Source organism: Eurytemora carolleeae, unplaced genomic scaffold (assembly GCF_000591075.1).
Source record: "Eurytemora carolleeae unplaced genomic scaffold, Eaff_2.0 scaffold252, whole genome shotgun sequence".
In the NCBI taxonomy this organism is placed as follows: Eukaryota; Metazoa; Arthropoda; class Copepoda; order Calanoida; family Temoridae; genus Eurytemora; species Eurytemora carolleeae.
Window position 1 is genome coordinate 284,670 of NW_019396306.1, and position 22,278 is coordinate 306,947.

General features: G+C 34.6%; 2 protein-coding genes and 1 long non-coding RNA gene across 13 annotated transcripts; all 3 read right to left on the minus strand.

Moving 5' to 3' along the window:
- Positions 1 to 28: 28 nt before the first annotated feature.
- LOC111700624 (serine-rich adhesin for platelets) lies at positions 29 to 17,233 on the minus strand. 11 transcript variants are annotated; one of them, XM_023471596.1, is made up of 22 exons: positions 16,732 to 17,233; positions 16,228 to 16,305; positions 15,822 to 15,923; positions 14,836 to 15,112; positions 13,608 to 14,045; positions 13,293 to 13,371; positions 11,715 to 12,811; positions 11,112 to 11,219; positions 10,474 to 10,701; positions 8,979 to 9,277; positions 8,461 to 8,562; positions 7,982 to 8,187; positions 7,599 to 7,680; positions 6,930 to 7,263; positions 5,951 to 6,106; positions 5,521 to 5,693; positions 4,917 to 5,105; positions 4,251 to 4,344; positions 3,771 to 3,874; positions 3,117 to 3,181; positions 440 to 1,829; positions 29 to 104 (listed from the first exon to the last, which is right to left on the minus strand). In XM_023471596.1, exons 2-21 carry the CDS (start codon positions 16,299 to 16,301, stop codon positions 1,648 to 1,650), a joined length of 4,389 nt encoding a protein of 1,462 aa, XP_023327364.1. In that variant the 5' UTR covers positions 16,302 to 16,305; positions 16,732 to 17,233; the 3' UTR covers positions 29 to 104; positions 440 to 1,647. The 11 variants fall into 11 exon arrangements, with proteins under 11 accessions (XP_023327364.1, XP_023327375.1, XP_023327371.1 ...); XM_023471607.1 differs by lacking the exon at positions 29 to 104 and having other exon boundaries at positions 461 to 1,829; positions 6,930 to 7,171; positions 7,211 to 7,263; XM_023471603.1 differs by lacking the exon at positions 29 to 104 and having other exon boundaries at positions 461 to 585; positions 1,245 to 1,829.
- A 199-nt stretch (positions 17,234 to 17,432) lies between these two features.
- On the minus strand, positions 17,433 to 18,694 carry LOC111700611 (28 kDa heat- and acid-stable phosphoprotein-like). Its single transcript, XM_023471583.1, has 4 exons — positions 18,687 to 18,694; positions 18,476 to 18,597; positions 18,145 to 18,277; positions 17,433 to 17,642 (listed from the first exon to the last, which is right to left on the minus strand). Exons 1-4 carry the CDS (start codon positions 18,692 to 18,694, stop codon positions 17,534 to 17,536), a joined length of 372 nt encoding a protein of 123 aa, XP_023327351.1. The 3' UTR covers positions 17,433 to 17,533.
- Positions 18,695 to 18,758: 64 nt separating this feature from the next.
- Positions 18,759 to 19,328, minus strand: LOC111700626 (uncharacterized). The gene is made up of 3 exons (XR_002765019.1): positions 19,286 to 19,328; positions 18,838 to 18,925; positions 18,759 to 18,774 (listed from the first exon to the last, which is right to left on the minus strand). It is a non-coding gene; the product is annotated as an uncharacterized LOC111700626 (long non-coding RNA).
- Between the last annotated feature and the right edge of the window lie 2,950 nt (positions 19,329 to 22,278).

Consider the following 22,278-nt stretch of genomic DNA (forward strand, 5'->3'; position numbering starts at 1 on the left):
TAACACCTTTTAATAATCGTTTATTTTCATTTTGATCTGAAAAAGAGATCTTGAGAAAAAATACAAACCCAAGAGAAGATTATTGAATACATAAATTTAACTTGCTAGGTAATTTCACATAAAAACAAATATCCAGACTTTCCTCGAAATAAAAATTTAAAATGACTGATGACGTGATTGTAAGTGATATCTTAGATTATTCTGATCTTTTCCGTCATTGTCTCAACTGTGAAAATTCTAAAGTCAAATTTTTACGAGAAAACAAACGATTATCATCAATTATTAAATAAAACATATTTCTAAGAGCAATGGTTTGTTGCGAGACGAACTAGCAGCTCTTTGGAGTAAATAAGTTAATTGAAATAAAACTGATGCAGATTATGGAAGCTGGGACAGAACTCTGGGAAATTTTGGGAATTTGTTGTTTGATGAAAAATACCTAACTAGTAACTACATTTAAAAGATAAAAACTAATTTATTAAAGAAGTACATTTGATCACAACACATACATGTTTATTTAAACAATTTGAACATAATATAACTGGTCATAAACCATAACCATGTGTGTCGTCAGTTTAATTTATCCTGAACAGTGTACTAGAGTCATTTATGATATTTGACCTTTAAAACCTGTACAATGTACATGATATGTACATATGCCCTTTGCGAATATATTAATATGAGTAATTGGGGTGGGTACCTTTCAGTTATGTACATCTTACACAGAAACAGAAATGAAACATTTGGCGGGACAATTAACTCAAATAAGAAATGGGTCTTCGAAAACATTTCGTCTGAATCAGCACAAAGATAACTTTCATAACGCTTTCTTTCATGTCAACATTTACACGTGCAAAAGAAAGTTTGAAAATGTTATTTTTTGTAACTCATTTATAAATTTGAAGTAAAATAATGAATTATTAAATATGCCCCCGAGTACTGTTGTAGATAGCTACAAGGTTGGATGAGACTGAAATCTCAGATTCCAAGGTTGAGTAGAGTGTTGATTATATTGATGGAGCAGGGATAGAAATAAGATTGCAGGGAATCATAAATATAAGGAAACAGACAGTATAATTTCTGTACAGTCGTCTCTGAAGTCTCATCCTTTGTGGGTAACCTTGTTTATACTGAGTATTAGTATACAACTGTAAAAAAGTACCGATAAATTCCAGTACATAAAGGACTCCGTAACAACTTAAATAAGGACCTGTACTTCACTATAAACTCAAAGTACACTGTACGTCCAAATGTCAAAAACTGTGTACAGTATCTACTGTGTACAGTATCTACTGACATCGAACAAATTTATCCACACATTTTACTAATTCATAATTTCAAGTAATGTCAAAAAATACATTTAGAAAAAAAATAATCGTCCTGTCGTTCCCCGATGGAACTTATTGAATGATAATTGTACTTTAGTACACGGTACGCTTACATAAAGTAAAAGCTACACAGTACAAACAACAAATTGTCCTAAACATCTCAAAACACTGTCAGGACAAGGACTAACTCTAACAATTGTCCATAGCATCTCAGGACAATGTCAGAAAGAAGTCTCACTCTATGAGCTTGTCCAATATGACAGTAATATGAATGTTGCAATAATTCCATCTGAGGAGGAAAAGGGAGCATTAAAAAAATTTAAATATCGAGATGATCGGTGTCCAGGCCTGAGGGGCGGACCCCAGCGGGTGGCTGGAATTTACCGAGAGGAACAAAGGAGTTGCGAATATCTCGAAGGTTTCGCATCTCATCCTTCAGCTTGGCAAGGATTGCGATGGAATGGCTTCCTGTCTTTAGAACAGAACTTTTACTCTGCAGAGCTGAAAATTAATTAATTATAAGATTCATATTTTATTAGTTATTGCGAGCTAACTGAACCACGTAGAATAATTAAAACCACTTCTTTTAAACTTCAACCGGCGTACTCATTAAATTTCTACTTTTATTGGTTTCAACTGAATACAACTGTTTTAATCTAGTTAAAGGGAGTTAATGCGATAAAAAGACGCTTTTGATCGCTACTAATCTTTCTTCTATCTTTGGCGGCTATAAGGAGAAAATTGTTAAAAACGACTCACACCGAAGAACGTAGTGTCCATACAAAATCAGAAAGATGTAACTTTCAATTCGGATCGTAAACAAATTTTTTTGATTCCAAACAAATCATTCAGATATTACAAACAATAGTCATCGATTATTTTTCGACGCATTCGTAAATAGTTGAAATTTAAAAATATTTTGTATTTTTCATGATCTGAGAGTTACTTTCGAAAACATTTATTCCTAATCCGAGGATTTTTGATAATGAAGACGACAGTTTCATATTTTCTAGGAATGTGCGAAAATACAGCGCCAGCGAAAATTATTTAAAATAAAATCAAAAATATTATGAAATATTAACTATATATGAATGCCGAAAAATAATCGATGACTACTAATGTAATATCTGAATGATATGTTTGGAATTAAATTGATTTGTATTGACGCTGCGTTCTTCGGTGTGAGTCGTTTTGAACAATTTTCTCCTTATAGACGCAACAGATAGAAGTAAGATTAGTAGCGATCAAAAGCGCTTTTTTTATCGCATTAAGCCTATACCCCCTTTCTTTTTTCGGGAACACTCTCTTTAAAGAACGTTAAAGGATATCTAATTATTGGTAATAAACTGTGTTGTTACAATTTCAAGTGATCTTCCATTTAAAGAGAAGATGCAATCCTGATTCACAACAGTACTCTGTAAACCTTTATTCACTCAACAATCAGAAATCATGAAAAGTTTTTAATTAAGACAATTTCTCACATGTTTTTGAAGCAAAATACTTCAAGTGAATCCACAATCGGAAATAATCAACAGCAAAGTTGATGGATACTTCATGAATTCTTCACCAGACAACCTTGGAAATCGAACATGCCACTTTTATTGAAAAATAGTTCCATTCAGTTTAGCAATCCCTAAATCTGGATTCCGGATCCACTAATTGTGGTATTTAATTCTTTGTTTTAAACCGGATCCGTATAAAAAACAGGGATTTGGATCCAAGAATATTTTTTTTTCATAAATTTTATAATTCAACCAATTGTTAGGAGAGTAAAATCCTTTGATTTACCTAAAACTTCTGTTTCTTTCATTTTCTTTTGCTTCTGTTTTCTTGAAGCCCTATTTCCGTACATTCTGAAGGTACATTTAATGGTAATAAAATGATAAAACACGAATTAATAATAATAAAAATAATAATTGCGGTCAACCCTTAATCCGAAATGATTAAGCCTTGACCAATACTGTAATAACAGGTGTAAAATGATAGCAGTCCACAAATTTTCTTTCTTGTAAATCTATAAATTAACAAATTTCTAAAAAAATGACGAAAATTTTAATGTTTACGGTAAAACGTAAATTTACTTTGTATTATTCAATCTTCACTTTACTGTTCAGTGTTCAAATCAGTTTTAAGCTCGAATTAACTTTTTTCTCCATTCAGTTAAACGGGAATTTTTAAAAATTTAGGAAAACCTATCTGTAGGAGCTAGATATGCAGGCTGGGTTTCTTAAAAAAATAATTCCAACCCCATTGAAAAATCACAAGTAAGAATTATTTATTTATTTATTTATTTAAGAGGTTTATACGTTGAACTGGGGAAAATATAGGATTTTTAAGGGAAAATAATGAAGTTTGTGATAAAAAATATCAAAATAAAATTAATAATTTTTCCCCGAGCATCAAAATATATAACCTTGAATAATGAATATATATATTCCTCACCTAAGTAAGCTTCCCCAATTTCCAATATTAGGATGAAGCTGCTGGAGCAGTTTCTGGGCTGCCAACTGCTTTCCATCCTTTTTATTCTTACAGATCACAGAAACCTTGGAGAAATTATAATCGTAGAAATCTAAATTTTATTATTTATTTCGTAAGCATTTAGGTGAGATACATTAATTTGATAAAAAAAAATAGCAAACCAACTAGAATGAAGCCCAGCCAGTTCCATTGTAAACTCATTTCAAGTACAGGACCGAATTCTAATCAGTTAGAGCAAGCTGTACAGTACAAATGCAGACTGTGTAAGGCAAAACAGTACAGAGCATCAAATGAATGATCCGCTTCTGGTGAAATTTGTGGTTCATGGTTAAGCGCTATTTAAAAATAAAAATAAGTTCAAATTTACTTACTTACAAGAATAAAAAAGTTACCCCCCCCCCCCCCAGGCTGAGGAGACCCTAGAAACATTAAATATCTTACCTCTCTCTTGTTGACGGACATGATGTACTCCATCCTCCCATTCCTGGCCGGCTTCATGTCCTGCTTAATACCGGTATCCCCGACCCCGTAGTTTCTGATATTAAATAAAACTGTTAATTCTTGAAAAATTATTTCATTCCACCATTAAATTATCTTTTATTCCCCACCATGCAAAGATAAGAATAAATAGGGATAAACTTGTTTTAGAAAAGAATATTTCCGTCTAATACTGATGACCGATATTTGTTAACAGCTTTTCTATTTGCAACTTCATTTAAGAATTTTACAAAAAAAATGATGAGGAAAAAACAAAACATACTAAAAAATATAACAGAAATATTCAAAATATATCAAACATATTGAATTCTAATTAATTACAAAAGATGAATGAGTAAGAAAACATTTGAGAAAAACAAATGTTTTAATTTGTGGATAGAAATCATGGAATTTCAATAAAACTTCAGTAATTAGTTCCATCAAGACTGTGCAAGTGAAAAGTAACTTATGTTACCTTTAAACCTATAATAAGACGAACGAAATTTCTTATACAAAATTTAGAAAAATAAATAAATACTTGTTTTGTACTTTGACGTTTTTTGTGTTTGATATGTTTAGCAAATTGATTTGTTTTGCATGTACTCAAAAATATTGGTTTCAATTACTGACCTCTGTAAACACGTGACAAGTATATGAAAAGGCCCGGGTTCACTGGCTCGGTTGCATAGCTCCGCCACCCTTGGATCCTCTACACGGATATCATTGAAGAACTTGAGATCAGGTTCATCTTCTCCTCTCTCCCCTGGCTCCTCCGGCAGCTTATCCTTGATCGTCGGGAGCATCATCTCCAGGGTTTGTCTAGAGAAAACAATTGTTTATTCTCTTCTGAGCCTTCAGAGACAAATGTGCATACAGCATAATATTAATGTGCATACAGCATAATATTAATGTGTATACAGCATAATATTAATGTGCATACAGCATAATATTTATGTGCATAAAGCATAATATTAACGACTCCACCAAAACTTTCAAGTTTAAAATTAGAGTTTGAGGCGAGTCATCAGTTACTTTAGACTTTAGAGTCTTTGACGTTAATTATTCATTATTGAATTTTTTTATCATTAAAACTTGTTGATTGACAACTAGCAGGTTTAATATTATTTATGTTGAGAAAATTTTTGTTAATGCAATATATGTCAGGCTACTATTAATAATATCAAAAATTGTAATAGATTTTAAAAATCGCATAAAAATAAGAATAAGTTCGTACCTTGCAGCTCTAGATTTTGCAACCTTCTTGCTGGAACCTACTCCCCTGCCGTATTCCATCTCGTTGATGTAAACGGTGGCCGAGTAAGGGGTGGCGGCGTTATCCAGCTCTGCGAACTTGTAGTTAGGATAAGACTTTAAACTTTGCTGAACATACTCGTGGAGAATACATACCTAGTATACAATACAACATATTTAGGTTAAGGGACTGTTCAGTGTTTTTGTAAATAAAAACAATGTCATATTTTTCGAATTCAGTTTCAAAGCTTCAAACAATCAAAGCTGGGATCAGAGATTATAAAACCCAGCCTCTCCCCCCCCCCCAAGAAAAACATGCATAAAATAAGTTAGCATGTTTCACTTTAAAAAAAAAACATATTTAAGAAGGTTACAATGTTAGTAACAATAAAACTTAACATTAAAATACTCACCATGCTCTTTCCGTTAGGGTTGAGAACCCACTGTTTCTTCGACTTCTTGACGACCTGCTGGTTCATGGCGGAGTCACCCTCCGTTCCATCGATCTTGGTCAACTCAACCGTAGGTATGGTCAGCACCTTGGTGCCCTCAGGTAGCTGGGGTCTCTCCTACACAGAGGGTTGGTATTATTATAAAAACGCTGCTTTAAAACTTACGGGTGCGGCACGCGGAAAAAGTAAGTGTAGTTTAATCTATTTTGCACAAGATCAAATCGCACCCTGGTCTCTAATATTACTCCTCAAATCTATTTAATTGAAATTAGCGAGGAAAAAATTAAAGCAGCCAAAAGCTATTTTACACCTAATTGCTTTTTACTTGTACTGCCAAAATAATCATCCATTCGTAATTGTAAACTCGTTATGTACACATATACAATATACATGAAATTTAGAAATAAACTTTATCTTATCTATCTTACTTTTGGTTGTAAATTTTCTTTAAAAACCATTAATCGTTTTTGTTGGTAAGGATTCACATCAAGTTTTTTTTCAGCTGAAATGGGTAAAATAAATGAAAGTAGAGTCTAATTATTCAAAAACTTTACTAAAAAGTATGAGAAAGGACAAAACCTGGCAAATGTTTAAATTCTTTAAAATATGTACTCCTGTGGCCGAATTTAAAGAATTTGAGCGGCGGTTTAAATTTAAGCCGCGGCTTAAATATGGTTGGTTCCACTTAAAATTGTATCAAATGTTTCCAGATTTAAGCCAGCGCTAAATTTAAACCGGGTTTTGGCGGATTTAAACCGCGGCTCACATTCTTTAAATTCCATCTCTGGTTTGCCATTAATTATTATTATAATTCATGTTAAAAACATCCGGCAAGCTATTTTTTTCAAATGTCTCCCCCAACCCAACTCCCGTCGTAAAGAAACAATAAGGTACAAAGTTTGACAATGGGTATTAGGTATTTTCTGTATAAAAATCCTACCAGTTCCATTCTTCTCTTCCCCTCTTGTCGTTGAAACTTCCTTCTCTCCTTCCATGACTTAAACCTGGCCACCTCCACCTCCTTGAAGGTGAACACCTTCCTGCAGTACTCTTGCACCTCCAGGGGGGTCAGATCCCGTCTAGTCTCCTCAATAGTTTCCATCTGAGGACCTGTTGCTTTATCTCTATCTCCAGGTGCTAAATCACTGCTGCCAGGTTCACCGACCCCGGGTCCTGGTAAACCACTGCTGCCAGGTTCACCGACCCCGGGTCCTGGTAAACCACTGCTGCCAGGTTCAGTCTCAGTAGAATCTGTCTCCATTGGCATTTCATCCCTAAACAAACAATATTACTGCAAATATTCTGAAAGGAATTTCATTCAGGGATAAAAAGAAAAAATATTTTTCCAAATATTTTGTGTCAAGTTTTAAATTGTCACTTTAACTTGCAAACATTGGAATATTTTTAACAATTCCCCTCAAAACTCATTCTTTTATCGGATATAATGTATAATGAAACTTATTATACAAGTTGTGTGTATTCTACATCAAAGACATTTTTTTATTATTATTTCACAGTCAATGTTAAATGCTTTCAATTAAAAAAAGAACAAAAAAACAACAACAACAACATGGGGGATTGTTCTAGAATCAATGTATTTATTCTTTACCTATTAGGATCTATAGTAGTTGAGTCTGGGGAAACATTTTCCCTCCCGTATCCACCACCAGGGAACGGACATACTTTATAACCTAGATAAATTATCAAACATTAAATTAAATTTTTAAAATAAAAACATTTTATAATGAAAAAAATGTTTGCCAAAATATGTCGTCTTCTTAGTTTCAAAACCGGGAAAATATTACTTTGGAAAAAACGGAGATCTCCATTTTAACCCTTTCATATCACTTCATTCCTTATTCTTACTCATTTGCTTAAATTATTTTCAAACCTCACTTTATTGTCCCGGTTGGTTGTAGACAACTTTATCAAGCCAGCTGACCACTTTATTTCCCGGGCTGGATTTTAAAAGTTGTTTGCTATTTATTTTACCTTTACTAAATTTATCTACTGAGCTGGGATTAGTTTCTAGATCAGACTGCACCGGACAGCTAGGTTTAGGCTGGCTCACGGAGCTGCTAGTTTGGGTATTGGAGCTGCTCGATCGTGTGTCGGATCTGCTCGTTTGCTGCGTATCTGAGCTGCTCGTCTGGGTGACAGAGCTGCTTGGCTGCTTCTCTTGAACCTCAGAACTATATCTGGAGATAAATAAACACGTTATACCTAACTCATTGAAAATAAAACGAATCAAATCTATTTAAAAGTATATTCGAGTAGAATCAAATCGAATCGAATCAAACCGAATAAAATCAAATCAAATCGAATCGAATCAAATAGAATCAAATAGAATCAAATCGAATCAAACCAAACCAAACCAAACCAAACCAAACCAAACCAAACCAAACCAAATCGAACCAAATCGAACCAAACCAAACGTACGTTAAGACCGCATATATTTTATGGGAATGAACCTGTATGCATAGCAGGGGATGGATGAGATTGGAATATTATGTCTCCGTACACTAGCATCACCAACGTCATAGGGCCGGGACAAGGTTATAACTCTTGTTTCCCTAAAAACAATATTATAACAGTATGATAAACAATTGTTCCAAGCCTTATTTTTTTTATCGAAATATAAAATTTTTAAAAAATTATGTTTATATTTGGTTTGTCTGTGTGTCGGAACTAATTTTATTTTTGCCGTCAATAGATTTAATATTGGAATTGGAATAACAAGATATCAAATCTGCCAAAAATGTAAATGTATTCAAAAACAAGTATGATCACTAAATTAATTCCACAATGATCACTGGGATCTATAGAGAAACCTAGAAGATACAATTCTACCATTAAATGATCATCAGTTCCTAAAAATATCCTCTACATATGCCTAGATGAAACTCTGAGGATCAACACTCAAGTATCGAGTAAGTATTGTAAGAGGGGCGTGAAGCTCCCTGAATGTCCAGTTATTATAAATTCTTACTTGTGAAGATAAACTGGCATCCCTGAATGATGAACTACAATAACCCAACCTCGAGGCAAAACATCAAAGTGTCCTCCACCTCTGTCCTCTAGGACCAGCTTAATAAACTTGTCCTCCGGCAGAACCACGTGCTCCATGCTCTCATTCGTCTTGACGACGTCCTGCTCGAGGAGGTCGTACACCTCCTCGTCCATGCTCTCACCGGAAGAGACGCTCTTGCTGTCCGTTTCGGAGTCGTTCTCAATCTGATCCAGGATATCAAATCCTATACCCAGGTAGTCGGAACAACCATCATCAAACTTAATAAAAAAGAAAAAGAAAATTAATTGCTGTTTTCCGTTTAATAAAATTCGTGTAAGGCTTTAGTGCAAAAGTTCTCAATAAGTAATCACCACCACCCAAACGTGTTCTGTTGCATGCACGCTCCTCAATTAGTAATCTCCACAACCTCAATTAGAAATCACCGTAAAATCTTGTTTTCTGAGATTTTAATTTAATGATCTATCGGGGTTTCAACTGAGAAACAAGGCAAAGTTTATATTAGACAAATCTTGGATCCAATGCGCTGATTTAATGACTACATTACATAATTAAAGTTAAGATACTAAAAGGTCGGGCTGCCTGTTTACTAAAAATTATCTCTCCGCGCCCAAAGTAATATATATCTCCATTAAAAGATATTTTTTTAAAAAACCTTTACAGTGTTTCAATTTCTGTATTCACCTACTCCTGTTCAAAATCTATAACAAATCAAATCAAATCATTAGGTTAAAAATTATTCATGATTTGACAAACCTAGAATGAGATTAAGATATTTTATATAAAGATTAGACATGGCTTTACCAAGAAAGTGTTGGATACATTGACATGGAAATGCAGGATAAAACATGGCTGTGCCAAGAGAATTAATATGAGGTAAATATTTCATACCCATTTCATACCCAGACTTGATACGCGTGTTTATGCGGATAACCTTTGTTTAGTGATAGATAACTAAGATGTTTGGATTAATATATAGTAAGCTATATCCGTTATTTCATTCAGTTTTTGTTCAGTTAATCCGTCTACATTGCAGTAAATCCTGCGGTGCTCTCCTGAACCATCACTATTACTCGCTATTCTCGAACAAAACCAAAAGCAAAATGAAGTATTATGTTACCTAATTATTTCTAGCGCTTCATTGCTAATTGAGGAGCGCGCAAGCGCAAAGGTTCAAAAACGTAATTTTATTTCTAGCGCTTCATGTGGCAAATTTATAGAATTATTTTCAAAACTGAGGAGCAATAAAGAAAGCTTTAAGAATAGTGTACACTGTACACCATAGGACCATTAACAGAGGTCAATATGGTCTTATTTTTAAGAAATAAACGATTTACTGTTACGCCTTTTTGTCTGATTACCAATTGAGGAGCGCGCATGCCGCAAAACCCATTTGTTTGGCGGTTATTGCTCATTGAGGACTTCTGCACTTCCCCTCTGATCTTATCTTTCTTACCTCTGAATTTTTGTTTCTGGCATTTGTATAATTTTGTAATTCATTATCCTCTTCTTCATCTTCTCCATCTTCTTCTTCTTCTTCTCCTTCTCCTTCTTCTTCTTCTTCTTCCATTCTCTCGTCTACGTATTCCCCTCTCTTATCTTCTTCCACTTCTCTCTTTCTCTTCTCTTTACTTTGCTTTTTCCTCTTGCAGGGCTCAGGAGACGGTTCTTTACTTGTCTCATTCTTAAGAATAATAATAATAATAAATTATATTTATTATAATACCACAGAAAATATTCTCGATACAAATACGGTCCACTTTTGACCAAACAGTAATAAGAAAAATATGTTTTGATGAACGGTAAAAATCTTAACTAATCCATGATGAAAGTGATAAGATGATTAGGTCGGCCTGGAATGGACGATTTTATCAGGGGAAAGTATAAATATAGGTTTAAAGTCTGCAAAACTAATACACAACTTTTTGAAAAGTACTGTTCACTACTATTTTTATTTATATTTTATTTAAAACCTCCTCAAAATCAAAAATTTAGGTTCCTTTAGTTCTTCTTCAAAAAGGAATTCCACATTTATAAATATAGAAACACTATGAAATAAAGGGTACAGTTGTGAATAGGGGATGCTTAGTGTACCTGTGATAAATGCTCTGAACTACTCTCCTCCTCCTCGGCACTTTTCCTCGCTAGTTCAGCTTCCTTCTTAGCCTTGTAATCCTTCAAGCTTAACTTTTTCCGTGGACACTAACAATATGATTAATAAAGGGATTGTTCACTTATTTCAAAATACTCAAAATATTTATATTTTCAGGATTAGGAAAAAGGTTCATTTAGGATTAATCTGGGTGAACGTTGTAAGCCCATTACAACCTCAAAATGCAACTTAAAAGCATTAAGAATATAAAACTTGCCACATATAGTATCTTACTCCGCAAAAACTGTCACTAGCAGTATCTTATTCAATAAAATCTGTCGCAAATAGTATCTTGGTCCATAAAATCTACCACAAATAGTATCTTGGTCCATAAAATCTACCACAAATACTATCTTGGTCCATAAAATCTGTCACAATAGGAATAAGGCAATAGAAACAAAGGAAAAATCTTGCTCAGAAACTTTTTCAATTTGTATTAAATAAACAATTATTTTTTTTGACGATGCACTTTCAATAAAGTTTCAAATAAAAAGAAAATTTGCCGATTAAATTCATTTTGCGCAGATGTAATAAGTTTTCTTTACCTCAACTTTCCCCTCCTCCTCCATACTCTCGGCCGGGTCCTTCAATACACAATCCCTCTCCGAGGATCCATCATCACTCAAAGCCGGAGAGGATGCATCACATGGATCCGTCTTGAGTTTTGATCCTCCAGGTCGGTTGGAAGGTTTAGGTATATGCACCAATGAGTTTGAACTAGGATGGTTTGAACTTGAAGGCTCTGAAGGACGAGTCGGAGAGGTTGATATGGCGGCGGGTACGGCAGGGAGTTTGGGTTGAGACGGGCCGGCAACGATAGGCGGCAGCGGTGGTGGTAAAATTTTATCTAGTTTGGAAGACGTGGAATACTTGTTATCACGTGATGTAACAGTTTGGGATGAAAACTTTGGCTTTGCATCCCGACCAGGCTTAGGTTCGGATACGGCGGAAAGCTTTCTCTCCGCGTGGGAACCTGACGATTTCTGATCCCGAGCTCCAGGTACTACTCCAGGTACAGGTTCGGGTACAGCTCCAGGCTTGACTCCATGTGCCGTAGTTCCGGAAATGCCAATTGTAACTTTATTAACTAACTTGTTTCTATTAATATAGGAATCTCTGGTTTTAGATTTGTCGACTGTAGAATGGTTCGGACTCTTATCTTTCCGCTTTTTCTTGGACTTTGTACGCGGCATTTCGTCTTCGTCCGACTCATCACTTCCGGTAATTTTAACGTCGCGGCGTTTCTTCAATTTCTTTCGTTTTCTGGATTTATCATGTTCATGATCGGATTCAGGTTCGGAGAGCGCTGGTTTGAGAGAGGATTGACTAGGACGGGACAAGAGTTCAGGTTTACTCCGAGACCTGCTGCAAGACACTGAACCCTCGACAGGGATGGGTTTTGATTCTGCTCCCGACTCCTTTGGAGCAGGTTGGACCGGATCTGGTTTTTTGAGGTTGGATTCTTGACTGGATATCTGAGCAAGGTTTGCGAGAGGTTTAGGTTCCTCGGATAAAGAATGTTTAGGGTCCGGAGTCAGGAGAGCTTGACTAGGGTCCGGAGAAGAACTAGGTCCTAAGGAAAGGCAGGGTTCAGGAGTACTTTCTAATTCTCCGTCCTCGAATTCATTAAGGTTAACAGAACCTGAAATATCAAAAGTTAGCAGGATATTCTGTTAAAGTTAGCAGGATATTCTGTTAAAGTTAGCAGGATATTCTGTTAAAGTTAGCAGGATATTCTGTTAAAGTTAGCAGGATATTCTGTTAAATCCCACAATGAAGAGAGATTGTCTCTGTGTATTTTTTCTGTAAAAGAAGTGTTAGTGACATTTTGATTTAAAATAAATAATTTTAAAATATAAAGTTAATTAAACATACAACTTTTGTAATAATACATTTCTCAATAGAACTAAGACAGATGAGTGAAATGAAAGGAAGTTGTATGTACTATGTAAGCATTTATGTTAAGTCCGTTTCTCTAATTTCCACCTCAACCGTAAAAAATTGTAATTCCCACCTCCTCAACCGTAAAATATTGTAATTTTCACATACCAAGTTTACTTTTAACAGAAACAAACAAAATGATGATAAAAAATTAATCAATTAATGAATCAAAATGGAATTACCTTCTTTAGAAGTTGCCAGGGATGCTGAATTTGAGCAGATTATCCCGAGACGGGGATCATTTAAAAAATTATCTACCTCCTGGAAATCAATCAATATTGTTGGATTAAATCAAATAATGTTGTTGGATCAAAAACAAATTAGATCAAATGTAATAAAATCAACCGGAAATCAACAGCTCGGATCAAATCTAACCAAATTAAACCAAAAAAGGTTCTGATTGAAGTCAATGATTAAAAAATCGTCTATAACATCCAACAAAAATGCCGAATGAAAATAATATAAAAAAATATGTGTTTCTCATATGATTTATTTTCCTCTTGATTATCCTTCTCTGTCTCGAAGACCAGCTGGTCGAGATCTGCAGCATTCTGAGAGTCCTCGTGATCTACAAACACTGGGTCTACAAACCCCTCATCTCCTCCAGCTAGAAACTGCTGAATCTCGTCCAGGTTAAAATTCCCATCTGTTCCTGTTCCCAGACAGTTGCCTGTTTCTGATTCCAGACATTTGCCTGCTCCTGTTTCCAGACAGTTATCTGCTTCTGTTTCCATACAGTTATTTAGTTTAGTATCTGGTTTAGAAGAATTATCTGGTAAAGTATTAAAAGAAGTATCTGATAGTGAGTCCAACAGAATATCTGCCGAGTTATTTGTTGTGATCATTACTTGTTTATCTGTAGTGTTGTCCAGGCAGTTTTCTGTTTCAGTTTCAAGATCGTTGTCAGTTCTACTGTCCATAGTATCAGATGCAGCCTGAACAAAACAGATTCATCATTTTTGAGAAGAAAGAATTAACAATTAATAGTAGAGAGGAAGATTAAACAATGAACAGGAGGCAGATTAAACAAAAAATAGGAAGGAGATTAAACAATAAACAGAAAGAGATTGAAAAATAAACATGAGGGTTAAACAATAAACAGGAGGGAGATTAAACAATAAAAAGATGGAAGATTAAACAATCAACATGAAGAAGATTAAACAATAAAAAGAAGGAAGATTAAACAATTAACAGGAGGGAGATTAAACAATAAAAAAATGGAAGATTTAACAACCAACAGGAAGGAGATTAAACAATAGAAAGATGGAAGATAAAACAATAAACAGGAAGGAGATTATACAATAAACTGGAAGGAGATTATACAATAAACAGGAGGGAGATTATGTAATAAACAGGAGGGAGATTAAACAATAAACAGGAGGGAGATTAAAAAATAAACAGGAGGGAGATTAAACAATAAAAAAATGGAAGATTTAACAAACAACAGTAAGGAGATTATACAATAAACAGGAGGGAGATTAAACAATAAGAAGATGGAAGATAAAACAATAAACAGGAAGGAGATTATACAATAAACAGGAAGGAGATTATACAATAAACAGGAGGGAGATTATATAATAAACAGGAGGGAGATTATACAGTAAAAATGAAGGAGATTATACAATAAACAGGAGGGAGAATAAACAATAAACAGGAGGGAGAAAAAGTTACAAACCAAAAACTAGATTAACATTTAACAGATAAAAAGTGCAAGAAACGACTAACCAGTGAAGAATTCTGGCAATTTTGTTCCAACTGAGAATTCTTCTGAGAATTTTTCTTTATGCTGTGTTGAGAATTGGCTGAGGATTCATTAGGGTTCAGATTCAAGGTTTCAGATGGTTCCGGAGCAAGAGAATCAGTGAGTTCAACTCCTGAAGTGTTGTGAGGAGGAGGATGGCTGTGTTTAGGGTTGGGAGAAGGATCAATATCTCCGTTCTTCTGCTTTCCTAATTTAACTTTGCCCTGGGAGCACGGTTTAGAAGTCTCATCGCTTCCACTACTACAAATATTAAAAAAATAATTATACAATAACATTAGCTTGGGAACCCAGCTTTGCCTGGAAACTAAACTTCCGCTTAAAATGTCAACCCACTCAATTCAAAATTTAGTTAAGAACACTCCCCCAATCTATGTTCGAGGCAAATCAGTCAAGGGGATCTTCATTAGTGATCAGACAACTACTACAAATATTAAAAAAAAATTATACAATAACATTAGCTTGGGAACCCAGCGTTGCCTGGAAACTAAACTTCCGCTTAAAATGTCAACCCACTCAATTCAAAATTTAGCTAAGAACACTCCCCCAATCTATGTTCGAGGCAAATCAGTCAAGGGGATCTTCATTAGTGATCAGACATACAAACAAACCGACATAATAAGATTACTACTTAAACTGAATATTTATCTATGTATCTATATATCTATGTACCTATGTACCTTTGTACCTATGTACCTATGTACCTATGTACCTATGTACCTATGTACCTATGTACCTATGTATCTATGTATCTATGTATATATAATATGAAAAATGGATTTTTCCGAACGAAGGGAAAAGAGTATGACTTATGAATGGGGAACAGACGTTAACCTCAAACAGAGCTTACTCAGAAAAAGGTTTAGTACTGAAGTAAATCAGACATTTTACCATTAAAAGGTTTACTTGAAATACCGTTACCAGTCCCTTTACGACAAGTTAAAATGGTTACCTTGAGGATGAACTTGAACTGGATCCGGAGGAGTCGGAGTCAGAAGATGATTCGGAATCTGTTACTTCGGTCAGATCAGAGGCAGAACTGTCTTCATCAATCCTAGATTCATCAATCAATCAACCAGTCAATCAATCATCATTCAACTATTACTCAACGAGTAAATCAATCACTCAACCAACTTATCACTTAATAAATCATGCCTATCAAACAATCAATCATTCATTCAGTCAATCAGTCTATTAAAGAATCATTCTTTACATTCATCATTCATTTAACCAGTCAAATCAAATATTCGTTATAAAAAATCCACTGGACTCTCTGTAAATCAATTCCACATCATAATAAGCTTTTAAATTTTGTAAGGCGCTAGATTATAGGTTACAGAAGACAACAGGGGTTGTACCTGGCTGTTTTCTTTTGGTCGTCTTCAGAATCGGAAGATTCAGAAAGTTGTCTTTTCCGTTCACTTTCCGCCATTATCCTTCTCGAATAATAAATTAATCGGTCTTTTTTGTGTAAAAATTAAAAAATTAACTCAAATCAATGATGCGAAATACTGTTTAAGGGACTATAAGCGTAGTTTAAAGTAACCCTCAAATGACAATGCTTTGTCTGCTCAAATAATAACTAGTTAGTAGATATCAATATTTATAGTTATGAAAACTGATTATTTTAAACTGTTTCTCCTTGCGCATCTCTACTGCAGGCTGACATATAGGAATTATCTAATCACTTTTAAACCTGGAAAAATGAAAACAAATTTCAATTCACAATTTATCTCAGATAATGGGAACCGTTTGGAATCGAGAGTCACTTAAAATTATGCTTACAGTCCATTATTATCTAATCCCCCCCCCCCTCCACCCACTTTACAAACACTAACCAAAAGCTAGCTACACTATCTTACCTTCATTTGAGAGATGCAAGATGGTTCATTATGTCATCTGAAAATATTTTGAAAATCGTTAAATTGGCGCCACCATTTTGAAACACAAGGAATATTAAGAATACAATGTGAGATATTGTTATGATAACTTGACTCTGAGCTATTGGCATGATGGTGATGATTGGGTGATTGGGTGATTGGGGGGGGGGGCAGAAACTCGTAAATATTTTTAATGGGTAAATATGTAGAATAGTTGTTAGTTAATATGAACGATGTAGTTTATTTATACTAAGTGCACGGAGCATTCACCATTTCACATTAATAGAAATAGACCACGTTTCTTGAACATCTGTCGTATCAAAAAATGTAAGATAAAATTCAAAGGTTTTATTATAAGCCTAAAAGATACAAGACCCTAACCCAGGATGAAGAATGAAGATGAACACAAGATGAATAAACTATACTGGAGTGCGATTAAATCACATTGTAAGATAGTTTTTCTTAAATATAACTGTCAAAGTATTTTTAGTGTTACATTAGTAAAACAGTGCCATGAAGGATTCTCATTAACTATAACTAACTATATATATATATAAATGTAACTATAACCGAAAAACAACCCACTTCTTTAAAAGCGTGGCCACACATTTATCAATTTCCAGACAGAATACTTCTGAATATCCTTTATGGATCTTACTAAAAATGAGTTTAACTAAAAATACGTTAGCAATCCCTTTAAGACGAGGCTCTATAGATTCGTCCGTCCAGCACCGAGAACAGATTCGTCCGTCCGGAGATAGATTCGTCTGTCCAGACGGACATATTATTTCTTTCCGAGGGCTTTGGCAGTTGCGGTTTGTTTGGCCTTGGATGCTTCTTCTTTTGCTTTGATATCAGCTTCACGTTTCAATGCAGCTTCCTCGCGTTGCTTTCTAAAAATAATAAAAGTTTTTGACATCATTATCTGGAAATAAATTATTTTAAGGAAAGATAAACAAATCTACCGAAAGGGCTGAAATAAACTCGACTTTTCATCAGTTAGCACGGAAAATAATTGAAAATATTTACGACCCCGGTTTAAGGAATTAAGATGGGTTAAATCTCTATTGTGTTATTATGTATTAGGGGAGACTAAAAAGCATCAACAAATTTTTCAGATTTGAGCAAATCTTTTTAATACATTTTTCGGTCAGCTTATATTTTAGAACTTCTAATATATTTATAGTTATACATTAAATGAAGTACTAGCTTGGGAAACCAACCTTGCATGGAATAGATTTTTCTTGACTTATATCGAACATGCAAACAAACTAACATAAGGAAACATAGAGAAATGAAATCTGAAAAAGAGGCCCCGCTATGGACCCCCCAGACCGCCTCCAGGCGCAAGAAGCAGGAAGCTTACTACTTTATAATATATATATTCCTAAATACCTTATGATCGCAAGCCTGGCCAAATCTGCTCTTGCTTCTTCTGTTTTACCAGCAGCGTGCATTTTTTGATAATGTAGTTTAGCTTTCTGTTTATCCAGTTCCTCTCGTTCACGCCGGGACAACTGGGGCTTATCTAAACATAATATAATGTAGTTTAGCTTTCTGTTTATCCAGTTCCTCTCGTTCACGCCAGAACAACTGGGGCTTATCTAAATTTGTCTTTAATGGTTAACCAATATTTACTTCACCTTTATTAGATAAATATATAGGGAAAAATTTAGACTCAGTTGGTGTCAATGTCAATTTTCTTATGCCCCTCAAACTTGAATACCTGCTACAGTATCAAGTTGAGAGGCTTTCTTCATTTTCTGTTTCACTCTGTTCGGATTCTCAATCTCGATCACACCAGNAAACCAAAACAATAAAGGGATATGAAGCCCACTTCCTGAACTACTAAACCAAAACAATAAAGGGATATAAACCCTCTTCCTGATCTACTAAACCAAAACAATAAAGGGATATAAACCCACGTCCTGAACTACTGAACCATAACAATAAAGGGATATGAAGCCAACTTCCTGAAATACTAAACCAAAACAATAGAAAGATTAATAACCTCCTTCTTTCCTCCTTAATGATAAAGAGGTTGTTAAAACACCTCCTGATCAATGAAGGGATTGTAGGCCTACTAACCTGCTGCTCCTCTAGCTGGAGCTTCATCTTCACTCTCTTCGCTGCTACTATCGGGATGCTCCTCTCTCCATCTCCTCTTCTCCTCTGCCTTAAAACATTATAATAAAATTTATGTCAAAAAACTTTTTAAATAAAAACTTTAAAAACACATTATGGTTCAAATCAAAGATGTGTTGTGAGCATCAGTTATTTAAGACATTGGGTGTCCCACATTAAACTATGTCGGGCAAATTTTTAAAAACTATAAACAGATCGACAAAATTTAATTAATTGATAAAGGCCTTTATAACAATTTTGGTTTCAGAAGATGCAAAGTTCTATGAATATTTGGAGCGAATTTGGTTTGGGTTTGGCTTGGGGATAATCATGTGATGGAAATTTATATTTAAGAGCACTAAAAAAAGGTTAATTTAGATCTTTAAAAAGAAATTTTAACGTTTAGGTTCACCTTAGCTAAATCCTCTTTTATTTGATCTGGATTACTGAACTGTTTCACTTTTATATTTCGAGACACAATTTATTCCTCAAATAAATATTATTCATATTTTTAGATGTTCAATTATAGTTTGTACAAGGCTTAATTTGACAAACAAATACAGAACTTTGCTAATTTGCGAAAAAAAAATATTTAAAGTTTACGCAGCTATGAACAAGGAATTTACTTCTTTTTGTAAAATTCTTGATTTAAAAGAATTAACACCAAAACAATTCATTTAAAGGTAATAAGCTGTTATCTACCGAAACCTGACGCAAAGCACACTGCTGAGTTTTGTAACAAATTGCGGCAATTGGACATTTCACTAGAAATACGACATTTAAGTTTTCTTGAACAACGACGACATTTAGTCTTTCTAATTCGAAGACGACAGTTAAAGCATCAGGTCCCAAAAAACATTTTCACAAAAAAAATCGTTATTCTTCTATTGCATGTTCACAGGGTTGGATCTAGGGAGGTTTACTTACTCTCCTCTTTTCCGAGGGTTTGCCCTGTTGGGAACTAAAACTTTCCAATCTCCATGACAATTTAAAGATCTGGCCATATAACTTTTCCTATGGCGCATCCCCTTTTCCATCCTCCCAGCCGCCTTGATTCACTTGATACAGGGTGTCCCACGAAACATGACAATAAAAAAACGACTTGAAAGTCGTCTTTGATATATGAATTTATTTGTGACATTAGTCTTCTATCTACTTTAACATGTATGATTTCTTGAAACAATTATCACATAATTCTCCTAGCCCTGGCATTTCCAAAAACTGGTCTGCGTTTTTTGTGCTTTCAATATTACCGGAGATATAAAGAGTTTGATTCAGATTTCAAAATAAAAGCAAAATTGTCGAAATCTGAACGAAATTCTTTATATGTCGGGCAATATTGAAAGCACAAAAAAGGCAGACCACATTTTGGAAATGGCAGGACTAGGGGAATTTTGTGATTATTATCTCTAGAAATTTACTTCTAAAATTAGGTTGACAAACAACCACAGCAAATTATATCAAAAATCAAGACGACATTCAAGTCCTCTTGCATACTGTCATTTTTCGTGGGACACCCTGTACATTCATGCTTTTATGTTTTTTCAAGCATCAAAAGTTGACTGCAGGTCATGTGAATTTGTGAAATTTACATAATTTGTTTATTTTATGATAAATTCAAACTTGATAAGGCGTTTCAATGTGAAAGTTAATATTTATGCTGCTTCAGTTGTTTCCCTTATTTTTAACAATCAAGTCAATTGTCAAATGTCAGATGTTTCAAGTTTGCTCCCTTAACCCTTTGTCGTCTTTTAAAAAATTGGAATTATGACATTTCGAGGTTGTGTGAATGATGAATCTATTGTTTATTTTTACTCCTCAAAAGCCCTCCTAAGCACAAAGCCGTGTGTTGTGAGCGGCGCAGTTTTCAATTTCAATTTTCCATTTTTATTCTTTGTTCACTTCCAATCCAATTGGGTGACAACATTTAGAAATATCAATAAAAGAAATTCAATAACGTTTTTTTTTTAAACCCATTAACTTCATTTCTCTTTACTCTCATGTTTCTAAAAGTTTTTAACTTCAAATTTGACTGCAGCTACATCAATTTTCAAGTTTTTATTTATCCCATAGTCCCCTTGTACAATTATGAACCTGGCATATGACAATTTTTTCTAAAACATAAAAGTGAATTATTTAATTATAAATTCTTTACTTTTCCAGAATAAGCAATGCTAGTTCTAATATTATCAGTTTGTTTTCCCCTTGCACTGGGAGACACTGTCCCTGCTTGGTCTTCGACTTATTCGGTACAAGGTAGACGTACATACTGAGATACAGGGTAGATATACTGGGATACAGGGTAGATATAAGGGATACAGGGTAGATATACAGGGATACAGGGTAGATATACAGGGATACAGGGTAGATATACAGGGATACAGTGTAGATATACTGGGATACAGGGTTGATATGCAGGGATACAGGGTAGAGATATAGCTGGTAGATATACAGGGATACAAGGTAGATATACTGGGATACAGGGTAGATATGCAGGGATACAGGGTATAGATATAGCTGGTAGATATACAGGGATACAGTGTAGATATACAGGGATATAGGGTAGAGATACAGGGTAGATATAAGGGATACAGGGATACAGGGTAGATATACAGGGATACAGGGTAGATATACAGGGATAAAGGGTAGAGATACAGGGATACAGGGTAGATATACAGGGTAGATATAGTCAGGGATACAGTGTAGACAGTCAGGGATACAGATTAGCTATTGAAGGATACATACTTGATATTTTAAATTTTTAGGGATAGAGGGTATTATTCAGGGATACAGGGTAGATATTCAGGGATACAGGGTAGATATTCAGGGATACAGGGCAGACATTTAGGGATACAAGGTAGGTATTCAGGGATACAGGGCAGACATTCAGGGATACAGGGTAAATATTCAGGGATACAGGGTAGATATACAGTTATACAGGATAGATATACAGGGATACAGGGTAGATTACAGGGATACAGGGTAGATATTCAGGGATACAGATTAGCTATTGAAGAATACATACATGATATTTTAAATATTTAGGGATACAGTGTAGTTATTCAGGGATACAGGGTATTATTCAGGGATACAGGGTAGATATTAAGGGATTCAGGGTAGATATTTAGGGATACAAGGTTGATATTCAGGGATACAGGGTAGATATTAAGGGATACAGGGTAGATATTTAGGGATACAAGGTAGATATTCAGGGATACAGGGTAGATATTCAGGGATACAGGGTAGATATTCAGGGATACAGGGTAGATATTCAGGGATACAGGGTAGATATGAAGGGATACAGGGTAGATATGAAGGGATACAGATTACCTATCAAGGAATACATTCTTGATATTTTAGCAAGCTATTTAATTTAAATCTACAACTAGGGAGGGGGGAGGCTTA